This window comes from Ornithorhynchus anatinus, chromosome X5 (genome assembly GCF_004115215.2).
Source record: "Ornithorhynchus anatinus isolate Pmale09 chromosome X5, mOrnAna1.pri.v4, whole genome shotgun sequence".
Taxonomy (NCBI): domain Eukaryota; kingdom Metazoa; phylum Chordata; class Mammalia; order Monotremata; family Ornithorhynchidae; genus Ornithorhynchus; species Ornithorhynchus anatinus.
The window spans coordinates 59,606,061-59,630,138 of record NC_041753.1 but is presented as its reverse complement, the minus strand read 5'-3'; the positions used below and the strand labels follow the sequence as shown (position 1 = coordinate 59,630,138).

General features: G+C 42.3%; 1 protein-coding gene across 1 annotated transcript in view; it reads right to left on the bottom strand.

The window, feature by feature from the left end:
• Positions 1 to 4,170: 4,170 nt before the first annotated feature.
• The window catches only part of CYP1D1 (cytochrome P450 1D1), a 51,256-nt gene continuing 31,348 nt past the window's right edge, over positions 4,171 to 24,078 (bottom strand). The window contains exon 7 of the mRNA XM_029056346.1: positions 4,171 to 4,528. Coding sequence (XP_028912179.1) covers positions 4,474 to 4,528 — 55 coding nt within the window. The 3' untranslated portion in view covers positions 4,171 to 4,473. The remainder of the gene's footprint in view (positions 4,529 to 24,078) is intronic.

The window sequence follows — 24,078 nt, the reverse complement described above, 5'->3', positions numbered from 1 at the left end:
GGAGACTGGTGGTCTGGCATATATGGATGGAGAGGGAGTTCCAGGCAAGAGCGAAGATGTGGGAAAGGAGTCAGGGGGAAGATAGATGAGATTAGGGCACAGTAAGTAAGCTGACACTAGAGGAGTGAATTGTGTGGGCTGGGCTGTAGTAGGAGATCAATAAGTTAAAGTAGGAGGAAGCGAGCCGATTAAGTGCTTCACATCCAATGGTAAGAAGTTTCTGTTTGATGCAGAGGAAGATATAATAATAATAATGTTGGTATTTGTTAAGCGCTTACTATGTGCAGAGCACTGTTCTAAGCGCTGGGGTAGACACAGGGGAATCAGGTTGTCCCACGTGGGGCTCACAGTCTTAATCCCCATTTTACAGATGAGGTAGCTGAGGCACAGAGAAGTTAAGTGACTTGCCCACAGTCACACAGCTAACAAGTGGCAGAGCCGGGATTCAAACTCATGACCTCTGACTCCAAAGCCCGTGCTCTTTCCACTGAGCCATGCTGCAGTGCCTGGCACACAGTAAGCGCTTAACAGATACCACAATTATTATTATAATTTATGCCTCAGTTACCTCATCTGTAAAATGGAGATTGAGACTGTGAACCCCACATGGGACAGGGACTGTGTCCAACCCAATATGCTTGTGTCCACCCCAATGCTTAGTACAATGCCTGGCACAGAGTAAGCACTTAGCAAATACCACAGTCATTATTAATAGTAGAGAGGATACATTTTGAAAGCCTGTAGGAGATGACCTCTTGAGAGACAAAAAGTAGGACTGGTGAAGAGAGTGATGGTTGAACTTTGGTCAACCATGGTCCTATCAATTCTCTATCTCAAGTATTCATCTCCAGTCTATCAATCAATGGAAAAGTACAATACAATAAGGTTGGTAGACATGATCCTTGCCCACAAGTAGCTTACTTATAGTCTTAAGTGAGAGTGAAAGAGAAAACTCTAGAGAGTGACATTCCTTGTTTACTGCTTTCATTTGCAAGTGGAAAGAAGGGAAAACTGGCAAGAGAACACAAATATCACGAGCAGTAGTACTTGAAATATTGGTCACTGGGAGTGTTGCATATAGAAATGGCCATGAGCTTGTTGTGGACCGGGAACATGACTACCAACTCTGTTGTACTGGACTTTCTCAACTGCTTAGTATAGTGCTTTTCACACAGTAAGCGCTCAATCAATATCACTGATTAATTCCACCCCAAAAAAATCCCCATTTGCAGATCTCCAAACAATGGACCTTCTCCACCTTCCTCTATCTTCCTAACAAGGAGTTAAAATCAAAGAGTATTACTAAATAAAATGTGATTCAGCAAAATCCCATAGGTTTTGAAAGAGCAAGAAAGATCAGAGCAGAAATACATGTGTACAGAACACAGGGGGGAGGGGGTTATGTTTAATGTTAACTTCTGTTGAAGCTCTGGGTTTAAGCTATTCAGATTAGATTTTTGAAGCCAAAAGGTAACCTTTCCAAGTCTGGCATGTGTGCATATTTATTAACAAGGGAAGCCTGTAGGGTACTCAGGTCACTATTTATTTTGAGACATTTTGTGACTATAGTTTGGCTAAGGGGGGTGACTCAATATTGGTCTTCAAGCCTGTGAAGTGCTGATAGAAGGGGATGAGTGAAACGAGGAGAACACTGTCCAGCTGTACTCCATTCTTCACCGACGATCGAACAAGAGGAAATGGGGTTACACTGAAGCAAGAGAAATTTTGGCCAAACATCAACTACTGCAGTCAAAGTTGTTTGACCCTAGAACAGGTTACCAAGAAAATCTGTACATTTCCTTCCTCAGAAAATGACAAAAATGATCGGAGATGGCGCGTGTCCAATATACTGAGTTTCTTTCATGGATCTAAAATGTGCTACTCAGAAAAATCAGGTCGAGGAATTTTCTGCCTGTCTCTCTGCCCCCAAATAGGAGGAAGCCATCCTCACTCTAAAGAATGACCACAGCAGCAAAATGAAGATCCTGAAAGCCAGGCTAGAAGCATATCAGGAGCAAATTGAGAGGAAAACCAGATACTGGCAAGAAATGACAAAGGTAAAAGTGAAATGCAAACTGTCACCTGGAGAGCTTGTAATGTCCGGATTCCTGCTTCAGACCCCAGGTGTCTGGTTATTGGTTGGGAATCTCCTCATCCCTCCCTCACCTTTGTCCTGTAACGGTGAAAGTGGGAGTTGAGGAATGTGAAGACTTTGGGCTCTGGTGACCCAGGATGGTTTGGATGAGGACATTGTTGGGATGTCAACATTACTGAGCCCTCTCCAAGGCATGAGGGCCGATGAGCAGGCATTTTTCAAGATGATCCATACTAAAACAACTCCCAGGTAGCCAGCTCCCACCCTAGACACTACAGTGGGGAAACTAGGTTAGCAGATTGGCCTTTCTACCCAGTTTAGTATTTTCACCTTCATAGCTTTTGAGCCTTTGAGCCACCAACTAGAAACAAACAGCTTCTTAAGCTGTGATTGCTATTTCTTCCCTCAATTGTTTAACTTCATAATACTGCAAAGTAGCGAGGCCTAGTGGAAAGAGCCCAGCCCTGGGAGTCACAAGACCAGTGCTTAGTACAGTGCCTGAGACATAGTAAGCAATTAACAAATACCATAATTATTATTACCTGGGTACTAATCCTTGTTCCACCATTTGTCTGCTGGGTGACTTTAGGCAAGTCACTTAACTTCTCTGGGCCTCAGTTCCCTCATCTGCAAAATGGAGATTCAATACCTGTTCTCACTCCTACATAGACTGTGAGCCCCATGTGGGATCTGATTATCTTTTATCTACAGTACTTGGCACATAGTAAGTACTTAACAAATACCACAATCATTATTATAAGTAACTTGCAAAATAAAGAGTAGCAGTGTTGTCTAGTAGAAAGAGCACAGGCCTAGGAGTCAGGGAAACTGGGTTCTAATTCTGGCTCTGCCACTTGCCCGCTGTATGACTTTGGAAAAGTCACTTAAGTTCTCTCTGCTTCAGTCTCTTCATCTGTAAAATGGGGATGTTCTTCCTCCTACTTGGACTGTTCCTCATGTGAGACAGGGACTGTGTCTAACCCGATTAACTTGTATCGACTCCAGCGGTTAGTTCCGTGCTTGGTGCTTGGTGAGCACTTAATAAATAAATATCATTATTACTATTATTGTTGTTGTTAAAATTATACAGACATATGTTACAAAGTTTGAGGAAAGAAAGACTTGGCATCACATAAGAAATTTCATGCTGTTGTGTTAAAGACACAAACCAAACAGTTTGGATCACATTGCCCGAAGAGGCACTGTGGTCAAGTGGCAAGGGCACTAGGCTGGGAGTGATGAGACCTGGGTTCAAGTACCAGTTCTACCGTTTGTCTGATGTGTGACCTTGGGCAAGCCATTTTACTCCTCTGTGCCTCAGTTTCCTCACCTGAAAAATGGAGAATTTATTGTTTTATTCATCTCCCCCGCCCCAGCCCCAGAGCACTTATGTACATACCTGGAATTTATTTATTTATATTAATGTCTGTGTCTCCCTCCCCACCACCAAGACTGTAAGCTTATTGTGGGCAGGGAATGTCTCTGTTAATGTTATCCTATACTCTCCCAAGCACTTAGTACAGTGCTCTGCACATAGCAAGCTCTCAATCAATACAAATGACTGACTGAGACTAAAATATCTGCTCTCCTATTAGACTGTGAGCCCCATGTGGAATAAGGACTGTATCTAATTTGATTATCTTGTATCTCCCCCAGAGCTTACTGCAGTGTTTGACTCATAGTAAGCATTTAATTAAGACCATCATCATCATCATTCACATTAACAGTTTTTAAAGTGCAAGTTCCTTGAAGTTTTCAAGCCACGCTCGGCTAATATACCATCATTGGCTGGTGCTTTGTCTTTGAATATGTTCAGGTACTAATGGAGAAGAACAATGAACTGATGCAAGAAAACAAGAAACTCTGCCTTCAAATAAATCAAGAGACTGAGGTATGGGAGAAAGAAAAGGTAAGCTTATTTTGCTCCCCGTAGTGGGGAATTCTTTAGTCTTCATTTGCTATTTAGGAGTTTTGTGAATCCCTCCTGCTGCTATACCTCTTTAACACTGTGTGAGAAAAAGCATTTTTCCATTCTAAAGAGGAGAAACTGTATAAATGGTAAGAAAGACTATTGGTAACGCAGAGCAAACTAAATGTAATTGGTCTGTACACTCTAGACAGAGTTGAATCATCTTCAAAATACATTTTTTGGTTCTTATTTTCAAACTACTAAAATAATTTCATCATTCTGTGTTATGCAAGGCTTCCATCATTTCCTTATAGCAGAACAGGGGTGGGAATCTCCAAGCGGGTCAGAGGTACAAGAGGTACAGAGATTTAAAAAGTGAACCAAGGGTGAGAGGAACAAAGTGAATGGGAACAAGGTGAACCTGCTTCTTCCACCTTCTGGGCCCATCCGTGCATTCTCTTTGTGACTTTTAAATTCTTCTGTGAGATTTAATGGTGAACTTGAAAGAAAAAGTCACAGGAGACCTGCAGGTATGAAAAGAAATCAACCCGTCAGGTGTATTTGAGTGTTTACTTCAGATCTCTGTACTCGGGAGAGTACAGTACAATAGAGTTGGCAGACACGATCGCTGAACTCATGGAGCTTACAGCCCAGTGGAAAAAGTTCGAGAGCCATTGCATCGCCGGCTTTGTACTGCCGGGTGTCCCTGGGTCTACTGATCTTAGCACAGCTATAGTCATTGTCCCCACAGTGGCATGACAGTATCTGCTCAGGAAAATAATCGATCAATTAATGGTTATTCATGGAGCACTTACTGTGTGCAGAGCACTCTTCAAAGTACTTAAACTTCTCCAATAGCTGTCTTCAATATGCAATATAAATAGGGAAAGGAGGAGGATGTGAGTAGGATATTTAGGGAAATACTAGGTGTTAGAATCAATCAATGGTATTGATTGAGTACTTACTGAGGGCAGAACACTGTACTAAGAGCTTGGGAGAGTACAATTTAACAGATTTGGTAGACATAGTCCCTGCCCACCAGAGTTTAGTCTAGAGGTTGGGACAGATGTTAAAATAAACTACAGATGTTTATATATGTGCTGAGTGTAGAGTGAATAAAGGGTATAAATCTAAGTGCAAGGGCAACACAGAAGGGGAAGGAGAAGAGGAATTGAGGGCTCAGTAGGAAAGGCCTCTTGGAGGAGATGTGATTTCAAGAAGGCTTATGGGAAAACTAATCAGTAGGCATACTCAAGTGTTTTTGAGAAAACTAGAAGCTACATTTGATGTGATCTAACTTTAAAACACTTAAATATTAAGCACTTCACATTGAGTCAAATAATTAACAGTGAGAATCAAGTCCAAAATAAAAGCATGTCTTGAAGGTAGCAGGGAATCGCCAATATGATCTACAGTCCCTCCCTCCCAACTTGCACCCTAAAATTAGCATTAATCATACTATCATTAATCGCTAGCATGGAACAAACAGTAGAACCAACATTTGAAGGTTAAGGAACAGAATCTGACAAAAATAGAAAAGATTAGGGGATTTACCTAAGCACTTAATTACATAGCTGTAATTTAACGTCTGTCTCACCCTGTAGACTGTAAACTCTTTGAGGCCAGGGACGTATCTACCAACTCTGTTATATTGTACTCTCCCAAGTGCTTAGTACAGTGCTCTGCACCCAGTGAGCACTCAATAAATAAGATTGATCGATTGACATTTGACAGAAGTGTCAAATGAAAATGCCATAATACTATGTCTTATTGAGTTCCAGAGTCAGAGTGGTGCTTTCAAAATTAGAGCATGAATAACTTTGTCTGGAAGAACTGGTGAGAGGTCATTACATTTCAGATATATTCTTGTGAAATATATCTTTTACAGATTTGGCTTCTAGAAACATTTTCTCAAAAACTGGATCTTCAACATTCTCAGCATTCTTTGAGTAAGTAATATGCCTCTTGAAATAGAATGCAACCCAGACTTGCAGGTTTGCCCCCTCCTTATTCTGGGAACTTCTTTATTTCCACCAATTATTTCTGGTGGACTTTGGCCATTCCTCCCTCTCTCTCTCCCATTAACAATCTATATCCGGGTAGAACACGGTTGTTGAACTCAACCCTGCTTAAAAGCCAAGAACATCAATGTAGCTAATTCAAGAGGCAATCTTTTTTTTTTTAACATTTTCTGTACATGAGTTCCTTTGTCTCTAAGATCACTCAAGTATTTGAGCAGGTAGGAAGTTGGGCTTAATGTTAGTAGATAAAGCTTACCCTGATTCTCTGAATTTAATAATAATAATGATGATGGTACTTGTTAAGCATTTACTATGTGCCAAGCACTCACTGTTCTAAGAGCTGGGGTAGGTGCAAGTTAATCAGGTTGGACACAGTCCCTGTCCCATATGGGGCTCATACTCTTAATCCCCATTTTACAGATGAGGTAACTGAGGCACAGCGAAGTTAAATGACTTGCCCAAGGTCATTGCCAGGTCCTGGGCCCAATCCCCCCTGAAATGACTGCCATTTACTCCTCCCCCAAATGGTCCACAACTATCACATGAACCAGTGTGACTATGCCCGACCTGATTATCTTGAATCTACCCCATATTTCAAACAGTGCTTGGTATGTAGTAAGCAGCGGGCAAGGAATGTGTCTGTCATAATGTTGCATCATATAGTACAGTGCTCTACACACAGTAAGTACTCAATAAAGACAATTGATTGACTGATAACAAAAACCACTGCTATTATGGGCAGTGAATGTGTCTACCCACTCTGTTATCCTGTTATATTGTACTCTCCCAAGATCTTAGTACAGAACTCTGTACACAGTAAGCGCTCAACAATACTATTAATAGTACCCTCAGCTTAATTTTAAACTGAAAACTGCATTTTCATAGATGGACAACCACATTCCTATCAAACCACCTGGGATGGGGATGGGGATTCATTCAATCATTCAATAGTATTTATTGAGCACTTACTATGTGCAGAGCACATACTAAGCGCTTGGAATGTACAAATCAGCAACAGATAGAGATAGTCCCTGCCCTTTGATGGGCTTACAGTCTAATCGGGGGGACAGGCAGACAAGAACACTGGCAATAAATAGAGCCAAGGGGAAGAACATCTCATAAAAACAATGGCAAATAAATAGAATCAGGGTGATGCACAACTCATTAAACAAAATAAATAGGGTGGTGAAGATATATACAGTTGAGCGGATGAGTACAGTGCTGAGGGGGTGGGACGGAAGAGGGGGAGGAGGAGAGGGAAAGGGGGGAGAAGAGGGTTTAACAGCGGAGAGGTGAAGGGGGGGTAGAGGGAGCAGAGGGAAAAAGGGGGGAGCTCAGTCTGGGAAGGCCTCTAGGAGGAGATGTGCTTTAAGTAGGGATTTGAAGAGGGGAAGAGAATTAGATTGTCGGAGGTGAGGAGGGAGGGCATTCCAGGACCGTGGGAGGACGTGGCCCAGGGGTCGACGGCGGGATAGGCGAGACCGCGGGACGGTGAGGAGGTGGGTGGCAGAGGAGCTGAGCATGCGGGGTGGGCAGCAGAAAGAGAGAAGGGAGGAGAGGTAGGAAGGGGCAAGGTGATGGAGACCCTTGAAGCCTAGAGTGAGGAGTTTTTGTTTGGAGCGGAGGTTGATAGGCAACCACTGGAGGTTTTTAAGAAGGGGAGTGACATGCCCAGAGCGTTTCTGCAGGAAGATGAGCCAGGCAGCGGAGTGAAGAATAGACCGGAGCGGGGCGAGAGAGGAGGAAGGGAGATCAGAGAGAAGGCTGACACAGTAGTCTAGCTGGGATATTACGAGATCCTGTAACAGTAAGGTAGCCATTTGGGTGGAGAGGAAAGGGCAGATCTTGGTGATATTATAAAGGTGAGACCGGCAGGTCTCGGTAACAGATCAGATGTGTGGGGTGAACGAGAGAGCCGAGTCAAAGATGACACCGAGGTTGCGGGCCTGAGAGACGGGAAGGATGGTCGTACCATCCACGGTGATAGGGAAGTCTGGGAGCGGACCAGGCTTGGGAGGGAAGATGAGGAGCTCAGTTTTGGTCATGTTGAGTTTTATGTGGTGGGCAGACATCCAGGTGGAGACATCCTGGAGGCAGGAGGACGGAAAGGCCCAGATGAGACAGAAGGAATTTGCAGGAAGGGAAAGGAAAACATTTTTTCCTCCTTATTTAGAGTGGAAACAATTTCTAATAGCTCTGGAATTATGTTAAGTTAAACCTTTTCAAATGTTTTAAGAGCACTACCAAGTATATGACTCTTCCTGATCCTTTCCATTCCATTAGCTGGAGTTTGCCATCTTAAAGCAAATAAAATCACTCTTCTGATTGGGTTGTTTTATTTTCTTCCTCTTCTCCATTCAGCTCTTCAAGAACTACAGATAATCAGAAATGAATTGGAAAAAATCCAGGGGATCCTGCAATTTCCATTGGGTCAACAAAATTCATTAGTGACACCAAATACGGTTTTGCATTCTGAAGCAGAGCAAGGAAATACTGAAAAGGAGATGCAAAATGTAACCCTTTTTCAACTCTCCAAATAATTCCCAGGACACTAGGATTATCATATTCAAACTAATATTCTAGTGATGAAAATGGTGACTGGAGTAGCAAATAGGAGTTGATACACTTTCAAACACTGCATGCCACCTCCTTGGGATAATTTCAGTGGGTAGTCTAGATAAGATGTGAGGTTTCCAAGGGGAAGTGTCTACAGCCTGTCACTGGTAGACCAATACCAATGAACTCCTGACAGGGCTATCCCTGTGAGTGTGGAAGAACAGAATTACTTATCAGGAAGTGCAACAGTTCTGTTCCTGAAACTGCCTCTTTGCCCAGCCACCAAGGGTTCTGGAGGTCCAGCATCAACCCATTTGCCCTGGACTGAATGGCTCTGCTGTCTGGAGTCAGGGCCAAAATCAAGAGGGCCGTTGGTATATTGCTCTACACGAGACGTGAAAAATGACAATGATGGCCAAAAATAGCAAACACAAGTCCATCTACATTCATTGTGATTGGAGATCAATCAATCAATGGTGCTTATTGAGGGAAGCAGCGTGGCTCAGTGGAAAGAGCCTGGGCTTCGGAGTCAGAGGTCATGGGTTCGACTCCCGGCTCTGCCACTTGTCAGCTGTGTGACTGTGGGCAAGTCGCTTAACTTCTCTGTGCCTCAGTTATCTCATCTGGAAAATGGGGATTAAGACTGTGAGCCTCACGTGGGACAACATGATTACCCTGTATGTACCCCAGCGCTTAGAACAGTGCTCTGCACATAGTAAGCGCTTAACAAACACCAACATTTACTGTGTGTAGAACACTATACTAAGTGTCGGGGAGAGTACAGTAAAACAGAGTTGATAGACCTATTCCCTGCCCTCGAGGAGCTTACAGTTTACAGAGAGAGACTATAACAATAATAATAACAAAGGAGGAGATAATCATAGTAATAACAATTAGGTATTTGTTAAGCACTTAGTATGTGCCAAACACTGGAGAAGATATGAGAGAGATAATCAGGTTGGATACAGTCTCTGTCTCACATGGGGCACATAGTCTAGAGGAGAGGGAGAACAGGTACTTAATGGCCATTTTACAGATGAGAAAACTGAGGCCCGGAGACGCTTTATGACTTGTCCAAGGTCACATGGCAGGCAAATGACAGAGCCAAAATTAGAACCCACACCTTCTGACTTCCAGGCCCATGCTCTTTCCACAAGGTCACATGGCTTCCATGAAGTGATCTTAGAGTGAGCTAGAGGCATGCATAACAGGTTGTGGGTGACAACAGCAAGCCCAATCTTTCTTGTCTGTCTGTCTCCCCCGATTAGACTGTAAGCCCGTCAAAGGGCAAGGACTGTCTCTATCTGTTGCCGACTTGTTCATTCCTAGCACTTAGTACAGTGCTCTGCACATAGTAAGCGCTCAATAAATACTATTGAATGAATGAATGAATAAAGGCACCAAATTACTACTTAGTGCTTTGGGATTGGAAAAATTAATGGACAAGTGATCCATAATGGGTTACTAAATGGTTCAGTCACACACCCATCCGTAGGTGAACTTCGCTGTCAGTGTCTACTTTGAGGACCAAGGTGATTTATATACATTAGAGGCAAAGTTAGAGATGTTAGATTGAACATCCTTAAGTATTAGGTTGGGATATCAAGGCGGGCAACCATTTCGTAGTCCATCCAAGCATCCTGATACCAGGGTCAGAGATGGAATATCGTACTGCCTGGACCACTGACCTGACCTGCTGTTCTTTATGGTATTTATTAGGCACTTTCTATGTGTCAGGCATTGTACTAAGCACCGGGGTAGATACAAGATCATCAGGTCAGTGACAGTCCCTGACCCACATAGGACTCTCAGTCTCAATTCCCATTTTACGGATGAGGTGACCAAGGCACAGAGAAGTTACGTGACTAGACCAAGGTCACATGGCAGACAGGTGGAAGAGGTGGGATTAAAACCCAGGTCCTAAGGACTCTCAGGCCCGTGCTCTATCCACTAGGCTAAGCTGCTTCTTATGTTCTTAAGATAAAGATAGCCTAGTATTCAGTCATTGTTTTGACTCTATTTTATTATCCTCAATTATTATTACTACTACTAACAAGAACAATAATAATATGTTTGTTAAGCATTTACTATTTGCCAAGAACTGTTCTAAGCATCAGGATAGATACACGGTTAACAGGATGGACACAGTCCCTGTCCCACATGGGGCTCACAGTCTAAGTTAATGGCTTCCTCTTTAGAGTTTAAGCTCCTTAAGACAAAGACTATTTCTCTATTGTGAAAATCCCTTAGCATTTAATTCAATTCCACACACACTGAAAGCAATCAAGGAACATTAAATTGAAATTATTCATACGTGTCCATTAATACAGAACAACTAATTTTCATTCCATTAAATGAATAAATATCTAGAAAGAGATGAGTCTGTTCACTAGGAATAATCCTAATCTATGTTTTAAAGACCACCCAAGCACTCAATTTGTATTTCTCCAGGCTACAGTTTGTTTTTTTTCTGTTTTATTTATGGCATTTATTAAGGGTTTCCTCTGGTGCCAAGCACCATGATAAGTGCTGCAGTAGATTAAAAAAAAATCAGATCAGAAAGAGTCTCTGTCCCATTTGAGGCTTATATTCATGAAACACAACACGGCTGTAAGATAAAGTGTGGGAACTGTTAGTAAAATTGAGGGAAGGGTAGAAATTTGGAAGACTTTTTTTTTTTTTTAACTAGTACAGGTGTGAAATGCCATGAACAGAGACAAGAACCATATAATTTCTCTATATTCTTTCAGGAACATAATGATAACAGAGGCAAAAGTGGCTCTGAAAGATCATTGTTTATATTAATGGCCTCGAAGTGTTTTAACTGTGATATTTCTAAGGAACATTTGATAAAATGAAAGATGTTACTGATTTGGTTTTTGTTAAGTTATATGTAGGAAAACAAGTTCCAGAGGAAATCAGAGGTGAAAATTGGGCTACTGTCATGGTAGAAGAGTCTCGGGCAACAGAGACACTTTCCAGCTCTGAGACACTTTTAGTAAAAATGATTTTGCTACAAGAATACTATTTAATTTCCCTCACTGGTTTATATTCAACTGTAGAAGATTTAGCATTTTTCTGTCAATTAGAGTTTCAGGCTTTTGGGGGGAAATCTCTTTTATAAAGAGATATTTTATGGCTTAGAAGCTAACTTTAAAGGCATTTTCTAGTTTAAAAATATAGTCCTAATTTACAAATGAGCCAAACATTACCCAACCAGACATGACCTTGCACTGATTTCAAAATCCCAAATGATTTGTGCTGCTTTGCTAATTTTTTTTTTCATTTAGCTCAACACAAATTTTAAATACTTTCAAAACATGACGCTGAGGATTAAAAAAAAATATTGTCTTGCAAAACTGAAACTTTTCTTTGCCTCTGGTTTACAGTTCCTCTTTCACCCATAGGTGGTCTGGTTCTGTGTTAATTCATCTCTCTAAATAGGTAAAGAAAATGAACTGCCCAGATACAAATGTAACTGGTGCCCTAGTTTATCCTCTTATTTTCCAGGCATTTAACCAAATGGAGGAGCAGGGACATTTGCTGTTAGATAGATGCATCCAGAGAGCCCTGGTTTCACTAGAAAAAGTGAAACAGTCATTATACAAACGTCAGAGAGAGATTACTGAGTTGATGCAACATGAAAGTGAATGTCCAGCATCCAGTAGCCCTCAAGTGGCCATTACAACATTGTTGAAAATTCTAGTGAACAAGGTAAATCCATTTTAAGAGTAACTCGGTTCGAAGCGGTGAGGTGATGTTGAAAAACAACAATTATTCCCTTCTCGAGGCTACATTAGATTGGCTTTGACTCTCCTAGTTAGTTATGGTATTCATTAAGTGCTTACTATGTGCCATCCACTGTGCTAATCACTGAGGTAGCTACCAACATAACAGATCAGGTGAACGGGGTGCAGAGGCAGGGAGGGAGTATCTCACGACTGCCTTCACCTCAGTGCCATCCCCCATTATCCTCCCTGCACCGGATCAATTCTCTTTCGAAGGGCTTACAAAATCACCGTATGAGAGAGTGAGGAGGAGGAGTGGGAGAGCAGGACCAGGGAAGGAAGCAAAGGGGAGAGAGGGGATGGGCTTCTCTGGCAGGCCCCAGCTCTGGTTGTCTGCATGTTCCTGGGGAAATGAGATTTGACAGAGGCAGCAGTTCCTTCCCTTGCTCCTCATCCTCCGCCTCGAGGCTCATAGGGGCAGAGCGGGTAATCGACTTCCTGGCCAGAAAGCCACGAGGGAGAATTGATGGGGTTATCCTCAAGGCATCAAGTCTGTCCACCTATGGAGGACAGTCACGTTGGTATTACGAAGAGCCAGATATAGCTCAAGAAACATAGGTTCCCGATCCCTTCCTTAAAAGGTAGGATTCCTCAATCAGTTATGCTTATTGAGCGCTTACTGTACGTAGAGCACTGTGCTAAACATTCAGGAGGGTACAATATAACAGAAGGAGCTTACAATCTAGAGGACTGAAAACTATTACTTTTTTGAAGTACAAGTAATTTAAATGTTACGGTAGCAAGCCAAGTGTTAATTTGATAGATTGTAAGATCCATTAGGGCAAGGATCATGTGTATTAACTTTTTTGTACTCTCCCAGGCGCTTAGTAGAATGCACTGCACACAGTAAATACTCAGTAAATGATAGTGCTTAAAGTGCATGTATTTATGCATACATCTCTGTCCACTTCTAGCTTTTTCATTGTATTTCAATTTGGACAGAAACAATTTCTGTAGACTTAAGGTCAGGTTAACACAATTGCACTTTATTAAAAATTCAGAAAAACTAGTGGGCTTTTTTAAAAAATATGTTCAAAATTACCTGGAAAATTGACATGACTGTTTGTACCCAGGGAAAATGAAGTCCATCTGAAAAATCTTCAGAGCATATAGTGTTTCCATATAAGCACAATACATTATTTGTAGAAACATTAAGGACAGCTTTGCATATTTTAGTAAATAATGCACCCTGTCTGGATACAAACCACTGTATTCTCTAGTTTGTCAAATCAGAAATTTTACTTTCGTCCATATAGGAAAGCCTCCAAGAGAATTTTGGGGGAAGCTTGAGAGATCTTTGGGGAATAAAATGCTTTCATTTAAAAGATCATTAACAGAAAAAAAACAGGTTTCAAAGTGGTTGAAGTTTAAAAATGCATCCTTGCCCCAAAGAATGTACTCTTGATCAGGAATAATTGCTTTGGTAAATCAGCTACAATTCTGGGGTGCCTGAGGAGCAGGGAATTCCTTGATGAAAGAGGGAAGCAAAAGGAGGAGCTTCCCACTGGGGAAGAAGAAGCAGTACTGAGGGTAAGGCAAGAAAGTGGTCAGCAGAACATTCAAGAGTGGAAATTCCTCCACAATAGAGTGCAAATGGTTGGCGGAGGGTAGGAGAAGAGAGGACAGAAGGCATGGGGGGGATGCCCTGATGAGCATGGAGGACTTAACCATTGATTTGATCAATTTGATTTTGCTGCCAACTGAACATTAGATAGCCGATGAGTTGGCACTTGACTGTTAGCTGTTTCAGAAATTTCTGAGCCTTTAGAAATCATTTCTTTCCATCTAACCCATCAAGCTTCCTGATTGCAGAAGGTTGCCAAATCACATCTCCAGTGTACTTTCTCAAAGAAAATAGAAGTGGAGGATTGAAAATGCCAAGGGGAGAGTTGGTTATAGCTAGAGTTTATAAAAATCAGAAACATTCTTGTTAAAAAAGTAGTTACCATATCACAAGATAGTACTATAGTTCACTCTTCAACTAACACGCTACCCACAGTCTTGAGGCTTTGAATTTTACTCTTGCTATTTCTTACTTCCTTAGACTTACAAAAATTGCGCTTGCAAATAAAACAGCTTTAGTTTTAAACCTCCCAAATGTGACTGAAGGCATATATGGCCTGCCTTTAAACAATACTCTAACTCTACACAAAAGTATTTTGCTATACTAACCAATGAGCTTTCCTAAATACTGACACAGAGAAGGGAAAATTCTATAATGATTTGGACAGGCTGAAGTTAGTGGCACCCAAAACTGACTATGCTGTGGGCAAGGAATGTGTCTGTTTATTGTTATACTGTACTCTCCCAAGTTCTGAGTACAGTGCTCTGCACACAGTAAGTGGTCAGTAAATATGACTGAATGAATGACTAAATCATCATGGGTGATTTCAATGCCTGTTCAAGTAGACAATTATATTTATTATTTACCCAGGGCTTGGGAGAGTACAAAACAAGAGAGTTGGTAAACATGTCCCCTGCCCACAGGGAGCAGAGACAGAGGTTAATGTAAATGAACGAATAACGGATCTGTACATAAGTGCGGTGGGGCTGAAAGTGGGGCAAACACCAAGTGCCCAAATGGCACAGATGACTTGGGTAGAACCGTTGAAAAACCTCATCAGACCACATCTGATTGGAGGCTAAACAGCCATGGTCTACTCCTGTTCAGTGAGTGTGCAAACTTGACTTCATAATCACCAACACCATGTTTCTCTAACACATAAAAGAAAGATATTGTGGAAGCTTCCAGGATCTAGGCAGTGGCTCCTCACTGATTGTATTATTATTTTGAAGTCCAGCTTGAAAGATATACTGATGGCTGCAGTCTTCACAGGATTCAGGTGTTGGACTGGTATTTGTCTGATATACTGTAAAGGTAGGGTACTGCTATATATGCATATATATGAATCTCTAGATATCTATATATTTATCTAGATCTTTACGTATCTACACACACAGATATATAGTTAAAGATTTAGATAAATACATAGATAACTATAGATACACATATAGAAAGCTGTTCTTCATATATCCATCTTCATTAAGGCTTTACTCTCCAGAAGAAAGCAGTACAAACAAAAAGACAACATCTGAAAGACCAGGTTAGGTTAATGTCAAGGTCCTGGGGAATGAAGACCACCTGCCAGGAGTTCTGTGATAATACAACCAAGGTCTTTCTGAAGAACTCCAACTACAAGACCAGTAGATAATGGCATCTTCTCCCAAATACAACTTAGCCAGAAGCCACTGGATAAGGGACATGGCAAGGTAACACTCCCAGGTCTGGTTAAATGAAAACAATTCAGTGACTAAATGCTACTATGTGCAGCAAAGCAAGGCATCATCTCCTCACACCAAATGCTAAAGAACCAAAGAAACTCTCCTTCTATCTTGATTTTATTACCTGTCATACCTTACTCACTGTTTCCATTCTTGACTTCACACCACAACTCCTTGCTTTTCATAAAGCAAATGGTAAATAACAGTCTGCACATATTAGACTATAAGCTTGTTATGGACAGGGAACGCATCTGCTAATTCTGTTGTATTGTACTCTCAAGTGCTTAGTACAGTGCTCTGCAAATAATAAGCACTCAATAAATACCACTGATCAACTGATTGATAATAAAATTGGGTACACTTGTCCAGGGTAAAATGCTCAGATTCCTTTAGCAAGAATTATCCTTATACTTGTTGGAACAAGCAAAATGGCAGAGAGAAAATGGTAGGTCCATTTCTCTCTCTCATTGTACTAAGGTAATAATAAAGATTGCTCTCATAACAATGCTTTTTATCCCTGTCCTCATCTTTAATGTTGATTTGGGATTTATAGTTTTATTTTTTCTTGTGTGTCTCTTCCCAGTACCTTTACCTTTTCCCCCTTTTTTCTTAGATTGTGAACCCCTTGAAGGTCAGGGACCCGGTCTAATTTTCACCTATAGATTATTTTCCAGAGCTCAGTACAATGGTTTTCACACACTAAGTGCTTACTCAATACTCTTACTACTACTAAGATTATAGGTACAATGATCAATCTCTCACTCTAAAAAATGGTATTCATTCTCAGGCCTAATTGCTATTTTAGTAACATCTGAAGTTAGAAAGAGCATATTGGAAACACAGACTGATATGTCTGTGATGGTAAATCCAGATTTGTCTACCATCAGGTTAACCTAATATTAATTCATATTAGGTCCATACTCTATATTGTGAAGTACCAGCTGCACGGCAGTTTATCCACCAGCTGCTCAAGAACAGTGATGCTATAAGAGCTGATGACAAGGACGCAGTCGATATTGCCCAAGCAAACATCCTTTCCCATGAAGCTCTATACCAGAATACCCCAGAGGATTCTAAAAGGTACCTGGAAGAAAAATGTATTCCATACCATGAAACATGGGTGTTTATATTGGGAGTTTAAATGAGAACTAAAATTAAGAATTTAACCTCGAACTGTAGCTTTTAATCTGTCAGTCAGTCGAATTTATTGAGAGTTTACTGTGTGCAGAGCATTGTACTAAGATCTTGGGAGAGTGCAGACACATAATAACAGATACATTCCCTGTACACAACAAGCTGCTAGTCTAGAAGACTGTAAGTGATGTTGCTCTTCTACTTGAGCGGCAATGCAAGAGGAAGTAACAGAGCTTGGGGCCTGATTTATCTGGATTGCCCACATTTTCTGAAGAACTCAAAATCTGGTTTGGCTTGATGGAAACATTGCCCACTTCATTTGTGCTTGGAAATACTCCATAGAGCTAGGTAAAATCACACAAAAGCCTCTAAACTGCATCAGTTCTTTGGGCCAAAGCGTCATTACCCAGCAGACTGTGTGCATAAAGCTAGAGTGGGTGTTGAAGATAAGGCAGTGGGAGAAACCCACCTTTTGGCAGAAAATCAGAAGATTTGGCTAGATCTCCAACATTTTGAACCAAAATGGAAATAAGTGAAACATTTCCCACAGCAGTGCCAATTTCCACACAGGGGAGCTCTAGTGAATGAGCTGCTTGATGCTCTAATTGATGCCAGCCTGCTTCTGAGGGCCACCCTTTCCCCATGGCTACCCTGGGGATGTTTGGGGGTAACTTGGGAATACCATGGGGATTTAGATGTGCTGTGAGAGGGGTAGGGGTGGAGAATTACTTTAGGCTTCTTGTGCTTATGATTCAGAGTGATGCATTTTAGGGCTTCCAGACAGAACTAAATCAGTATTTTTAACTGTTTCCTTTTTGGTTGTACAGTATTAAGAAACACTTGCTTTTCAGGTATTAAGACTTCTCTTTAACAAAATCCTCATATCCACATTCATTTGGGAAAACTTGTTTATTAAAATAAACTCATTTCAACTCCTTGTGGGTTTTTTTTAAGGCCTTTTATCTCAACCTTTTTTGTTCCCTATGTGGCCAGAACCATAGGTTCTACTTTGACCTTTTCAGCCACACATGTACTCAGAGATGAATTTTACTGTCAGTGGTGTCTTCTTCGAATACCACTTCGAATATATCTATATATAGATATACGTATTATCTCAAAAATAAGAAACAACCAGAATCTTAGCAAAAGTGAACTCCATCAGAAAATTATCCTGATTTGATTATTAATAAATGCTTGATTTTTCCATTTTAGAGATCCCTTTTGGAAAGAACTTACAAGAAATCTTGTGATGGCAAAGTCTCAGTTGGCCCACACTGAAATAGAGAAAATAGCCTTGGACTGCATGAGAAATGGAGAGATCCCTGATTGGATCATCACAAAAAATCTGCCATTACCCTTGAGCAGAGAGGAGATGAACCCTCAATTTGAGCTATTAAATTCCGAATGTTCTGTCTAATCAGATCATGTATAATCTTTAGCTTGTAAAGGAGATTTTGCATGGACTACGTAAGTCAAGTTTTCAATTTTTTTCCAAACTTCCACAGGGTGTGAACAGCAGTGAAGAGTTAATTGACTAAGAAATATGTTAATATATACAAATACCCTATATAAAGTGTGTGTTTTGTTCTTCATTTGCAAAGATGAAGATAGTGATCATGAGATCCTATGCCTGATTGTGAATGGGGCTGGAAAAACTAAAACACATAAATGTAGCGTGGTGAAATTCAAAATCCCCATTCCTCCCAATTCTTTTCCAGTAAGGTAAGGGGCCTGGTCCACAAGCAATAAAATACAAATCAATGAGGTGATTGTAATTTAGTGATATTTTATTAGGAATCCTCCATTTCACATAAACCTTTTCCTTAGATTATGGAGAAAACATTCACATTAGGAGAAGGAAATATTCATATAGAGAAATCACACACTTAGACCAAGCAAAAAGAGAAGATAGAAAAGAAATATTTGCAATCGATCAAGTAATGGTATTTATTGCAGTTATCGTCCTATCTCCCTACTACCCTTCCTTTCCAAAATCCTAGAACGAGTCGTCTACAATCGATGCCTAGAATTCCTTAACTCCCATTCTCTCCTAGACCCCCTCCAATCTGGCTTCCGTCCCCTCCACTCTACCGAGCTGCTCTCTCTAAGGTCACCCATGACCTCCTTCTTGCCAAATCCAATGGCTCCTACTCCATTCTAATCCTCCTTGACCTCTCTGCTGCCTTTGACACTGTCGACCATCCCCTCCTCCTCCATACCTTATCTCACCTTGGCTTCACGGACTCTGTCCTCTCCTGGTTCTCCTCTTACCTCTCTGGCCGGTCATTCTCGGTCTCCTTCGCTGGAGCCTCCTCCCCCTCCCATCCTTTGTTGGAGTTCCTCAAGGGTCAGTTCTTGGCCCTCTTCTGTTCTCCATTTACACTCACTCCCTCGGTGAACTCATTCGCTCTCACAGCTTTGACTACCATCTCTACGCAGATGACACGCAGATCTACATCTCCGCCCCTGTCCTCTCCCCCTCCCTTCAGGCTCGCATCTCTTCCTGCCTCCAGGATGTCTCCACCTGGATGTCGGCCCGCCACCTAAAACTCAACATGAGCAAGACTGAGCTCCTCATCTTCCCTCCCAAACCCAGTCCTCTCCCAGACTTCTCTATCACCGTGGATGGCACGACCATCCTTCCCGTCTCTCAGGCCCGCAATCTCGGTGTCATCCTTGACTCGTCCCTTCCGTTCACCCCACACATCCTATCCGTTACCAAGACCTGCCGGTTTCACCTCTACAGTATCGCCAAGATCCGCCCTTTCCTCTCCACCCAAACGGCTACCTTACTGTTACGGGCTCTCGTTATATCCCGGCTAGACTACTGTGTCAGCCTTCTCTCTGACCTCCCTTCCTCCTCTCTCGCCCCGCTCCGGTCTATTCTTCACTCCGCTGCCCGGCTCATCTTCCTGCAGAAACGATCTGGGCATGTCACTCCCCTTCTTAAACAACTCCAGTGGTTGCCTATCGACCTCCGCTCCAAACAAAAACTCCTCACTCTAGGCTTCAAGGCTCTCCATCACCTTGCCCCTTCCTACCTCTCCTCCCTTCTCTCTTTCTACCGCCCACCCCGCACGCTCCGCTCCTCTGCCGCCTACCTCCTCACCGTCCCTCAGTCTCGCCTATCCCGCCGTCGACCCCTGGGTCACGTCCTCCCGCGGTCCTGGAACGCCCTCCCTCCTCACCTCCGCCAAACTGATTCTCTTTCCCTCTTCAAAACCCTACTTAAAAATCACCTCCTCCAAGAGGCGTTCCCAGATTGAGCTCCTCTTCCCCCTCTACTCCCTCTGCCATCCCCCCTTTACCTCTCCGCAGCTAAAGCCTCATTTTCACCTTTTCCCTCTGCTCCTCCACCTCTCCCTTCCCATCCCCACAGCACTGTACTCGTCCGCTCAACTGTATATATTTTCGTTACCCTATTTATTTTGTTAATGAATTGTACATCGCCTTGATTCTATTTAGTTGCCATTGTTTTTACGAGATGTTCTTCCCCTTGACGCTGTTTATTGCCATTGTTCTTGTCTGTCCGTCTCCCCCGATTAGACTGTAAGCCCGTCAAATGACAGGGACTGTCTCTATCTGTTGCCGACTTGTTCATCCCAAGCGCTTAGTACAGTGCTCTGCACATAGTAAGCGCTCAATAAATACTATTGAATGAATACTCTGTGCAGAGGACTGTACTAAGCCCTTGAGAAAGTACACTGTAATATACATTTGCTGCCCACCAGGAGTTTACAGTCTAGAGGGGAGACAGACATTAAAATAGATTAGGGAAAGGGGAAATACTAGTATTGTCGGGCTGAGGTGACTATTCTGAGGCAAACAGGACGCACTAATAATAGCAGAACAGGTAGGTTCAGCCTGAGTAAATGATGTCATTGACTCCCATCCTCTGATAATGGGGGTCCTCTGAGGTTTAATTCCAGGTCCCCTTCTGTTTTCAGTGTATTTCTATTTTCCTTGAAGAAGTCATTCACTCCCATTGCTTCAACTGATACTGATTTGATGATACTCAAATCTACTTCTCCACCCTTGACCTCTAGCCTTCACTGCAGTCCCACATTTCTTCCTGCCTTGAGGACATCACTACTTGGATGTTCTGATGGCATCGCAAACTTAACATGTCCAAAACAGAACTTCTCATATTCCCACCCAAACCCAGTCCTTCCCTTGATTTTCCCATCACTGCAGACAGAACCACTATCCTCCCTGTCTAACTAGCCTGTAACTGGCATTATCCTTGACTCATCTCTCACATACAACCCACATATTAGATCTACCACCAAATCCTGTTCATTGTACCTTCACAACATTGCTAATATCTGCCCTTTCCTCTCCATTCAAACTGCTACTATGCTGAAACAAGCACTTATCCTATTCCCGATGTGACTATTTCATCTACCTCCTCAATGACCTCTCTGCCTCTCCCCACTCCAGTCCCTACTTCCCTCTGTTCCTCCAATCATTTCTCTAAAAAAAAAGTTCAGTCAATGTTTCCTCAATCTTCAAGAGCCTCCAGTGGTTGTCCATCCAACTCCTCATCAAACAGAAACTCCTTACTATCAGCTATAAAGCACTCAATCACCTTGCCCCCTCCTACCTTACCTCACTGATCTACTACAGTCCAGCCCCAACACTTTGCTCCTCTTGCAGCAGCTTGCTCACTGCACATCGAGCTTGTGCATCTCACCACCTACCCATTTCCACATCCTCCCTCTGGCCTGTAACTCCCTCCTCTTGCATATATGCTAGACCACCACGGTCCCCACTTTCAAAGCCTTATTAAGGTCACATCTCCTTCAAGAGGCCTTCCCCAAATAAGCCCTCTTTTCCCCAACCCCTTTTCCCTTCTGTCACCTATGTATTTCAATCTGTATCCTTGGACACTTGATGTTCACCCCATCTTCAGCTCCACAACTCTTATGTACTTCTCTGTAATTTATTTATTTATATTAATGTCTCCCCCTCTAGACTATAAGCCCATCGTGGGCAGGGAACATGTCTACCAACTCTGCTGTATTATACTATGCCAAGCGCTTAGTATAGTGCTCTACACTAGTATTAGCTCAATAAATACCAGTGATTGTTTCTTTGGTTATCATGTGCTCCTGACTTGATGGGAAGGATTGCTTCAGTCACAAACCCCAAAGTGGTGGCTTGAAGAAACATAACTTTGGCAACAAAACACCTCTTTTTGTCACTTCTTGTTTCAATTCTCCTGCCCTCTTATCTTCTCCTTTTTCTGACCTCTGATCATTCCCTATCAAAGGAAAGCTAAAGTCATCTGTCTGCACCACATCATCATTCCTACCACCAGGATGCTTCCACCTTAGTACAGCTCAGCCTAAAAATAAACTGACAGGAGATGAAGAGAGACCGATTAATGTAGTTACTTCTGATAATAATAATGTTGGTATTTGTTAAGCGCTATGTGCAGAGCACTGTTCTAAGCGCTGGGGTAGACATAGGGGAATCAGGTTGTCCCACATGGGGCTCACAGTCTTAATCCCCATTTTACAGATGAGGGAACTGAGGCCCAGAGAAGTTAAGTGACTTGCCCACAGTCACACAGCTGACAAGTGGCAGAGCTGGGATTCGAACTCATGATCTCTGACTCCAAACCCCTGCTCTTTCCACTGAGCCACGCTGCTACTTCTACCCAAACAGGGTTAGAGCTAGGTGGTTGGAAGTCCCCTCAAAATGACTCTGAGTTCCGCTTCCCAATGATAAAAAGAGCCCAAAGTTCAAAGGAGATAAAAATAATAACTATGACCTTTTTTAAGCATTTACTATGTGCCAGGCACTGTATTAAGTGCTGGGGTGGATACAAGCACATCAGGTTAGAACCAGTCCCTGTCCCACATGGGGTTCACAAGCTCAATCCCCATTTTACGGCTGAGGTAACTGAGGCCCAGAGAAATGAAGTGACTTGCCCAAGGTCACACAGCAGACAAGTGGCGGAGCCAGGATTAGAACTCATGTCCTTCTGACTCCCAAACCTGTACTCTATCCACTATGTCATGCTGCTTCCCTATATACATACATACACACACAAACACACACACACACCTCTCTTCTGCACTCTCATCTCTTGCAGGAGGCTTGACCTAATTAACCTCTAATCTCCCCTATTTTATCCACCAACTGCTACATTGCACTTTCACATGACATGTCAATGCTGACTGTGCCTTTCAGCAAACAAAAACGGCATTTGTTTCTACTTATAATTTTTTTTCTCAAACTCCCAGTTTCAGTTTATTTTGTAATAACACTCTGGTACTCACAACACCCCAGGTACATATCTTATATACTCTATTACTTCCTCCTATACAAAATTGACTTCAATGTTTACCTCTTCTGATGAGTTGTAAGTGTTTTGAGGGCAGAGGTCATATAGGATAATTCTACTGTACTCTCCTAATGGTTTAACATTGCGCTCTACCCACAGTAAGTACTTAATAAATATGACTGATTGATTGAAGATTCACAGTGACAGATAGAACTGGACAGGTAAATTGCCAGCTTTTTGGGGCTCTGTAATTTGCCCTCTTTCCTTCTTTTCTTCCCTTTTATTCCTCCCACCTAACCACACTCACTCCAGGTCCCTTTTCTCCCTTTTTTTAAAAATAGTATTGGGCTAAGCACTTACTCTGTGTTGAACAGTGCTCTAAGGTCTGGGGTAGATACAGGTTAGTTTGGACACAGTCTCTGTCCAGCATGGGACTCACAGTCTAAGTAGGAGGGAGAACATGAGAACTGAGGCACGGAGAAATGAAGTGACTTGCCCAAGGTCACAAAATAAGCATTTGGTAGAGTCAGGATTAGAACCCAGGTTCTCTGACTCCCCAGGGCCCTGCTCTTTCCACAGGGTCATGCTGCTTCTTCCATCCCATCTCTAACCCTCTCCCTCGGGAGTCAACACCACCTGGCTCACCTGACCCTTCCCAATCCTGCCCTCCCCTGCCTGTGTCTCCCTCATCCAATGCGGAAATTTTAATTTTGCTATTTATTGGCAGGGAATGACATGTTAATGCTTACTGTGCCTTTCAGCAAACAAAAACTGCGATTGCTTCCACTTCGAACTTTTTGCTCAAACTCCCAGTTTCAGTTTGTTATTTTGTGATAAATTTTCTCAAACCCTTGAGGGCAAGAAATAGGTATGTTGTGGATTGATTAATGCCCAGATCACAACGGTCATATTGAAATCATCATCAATTATGGTAGCCCAGCTCTAAATTCAGGCTTTGTCTGCATTAAGCCATTGGCCCTCTGCTGTCTCTATGCCCCCTC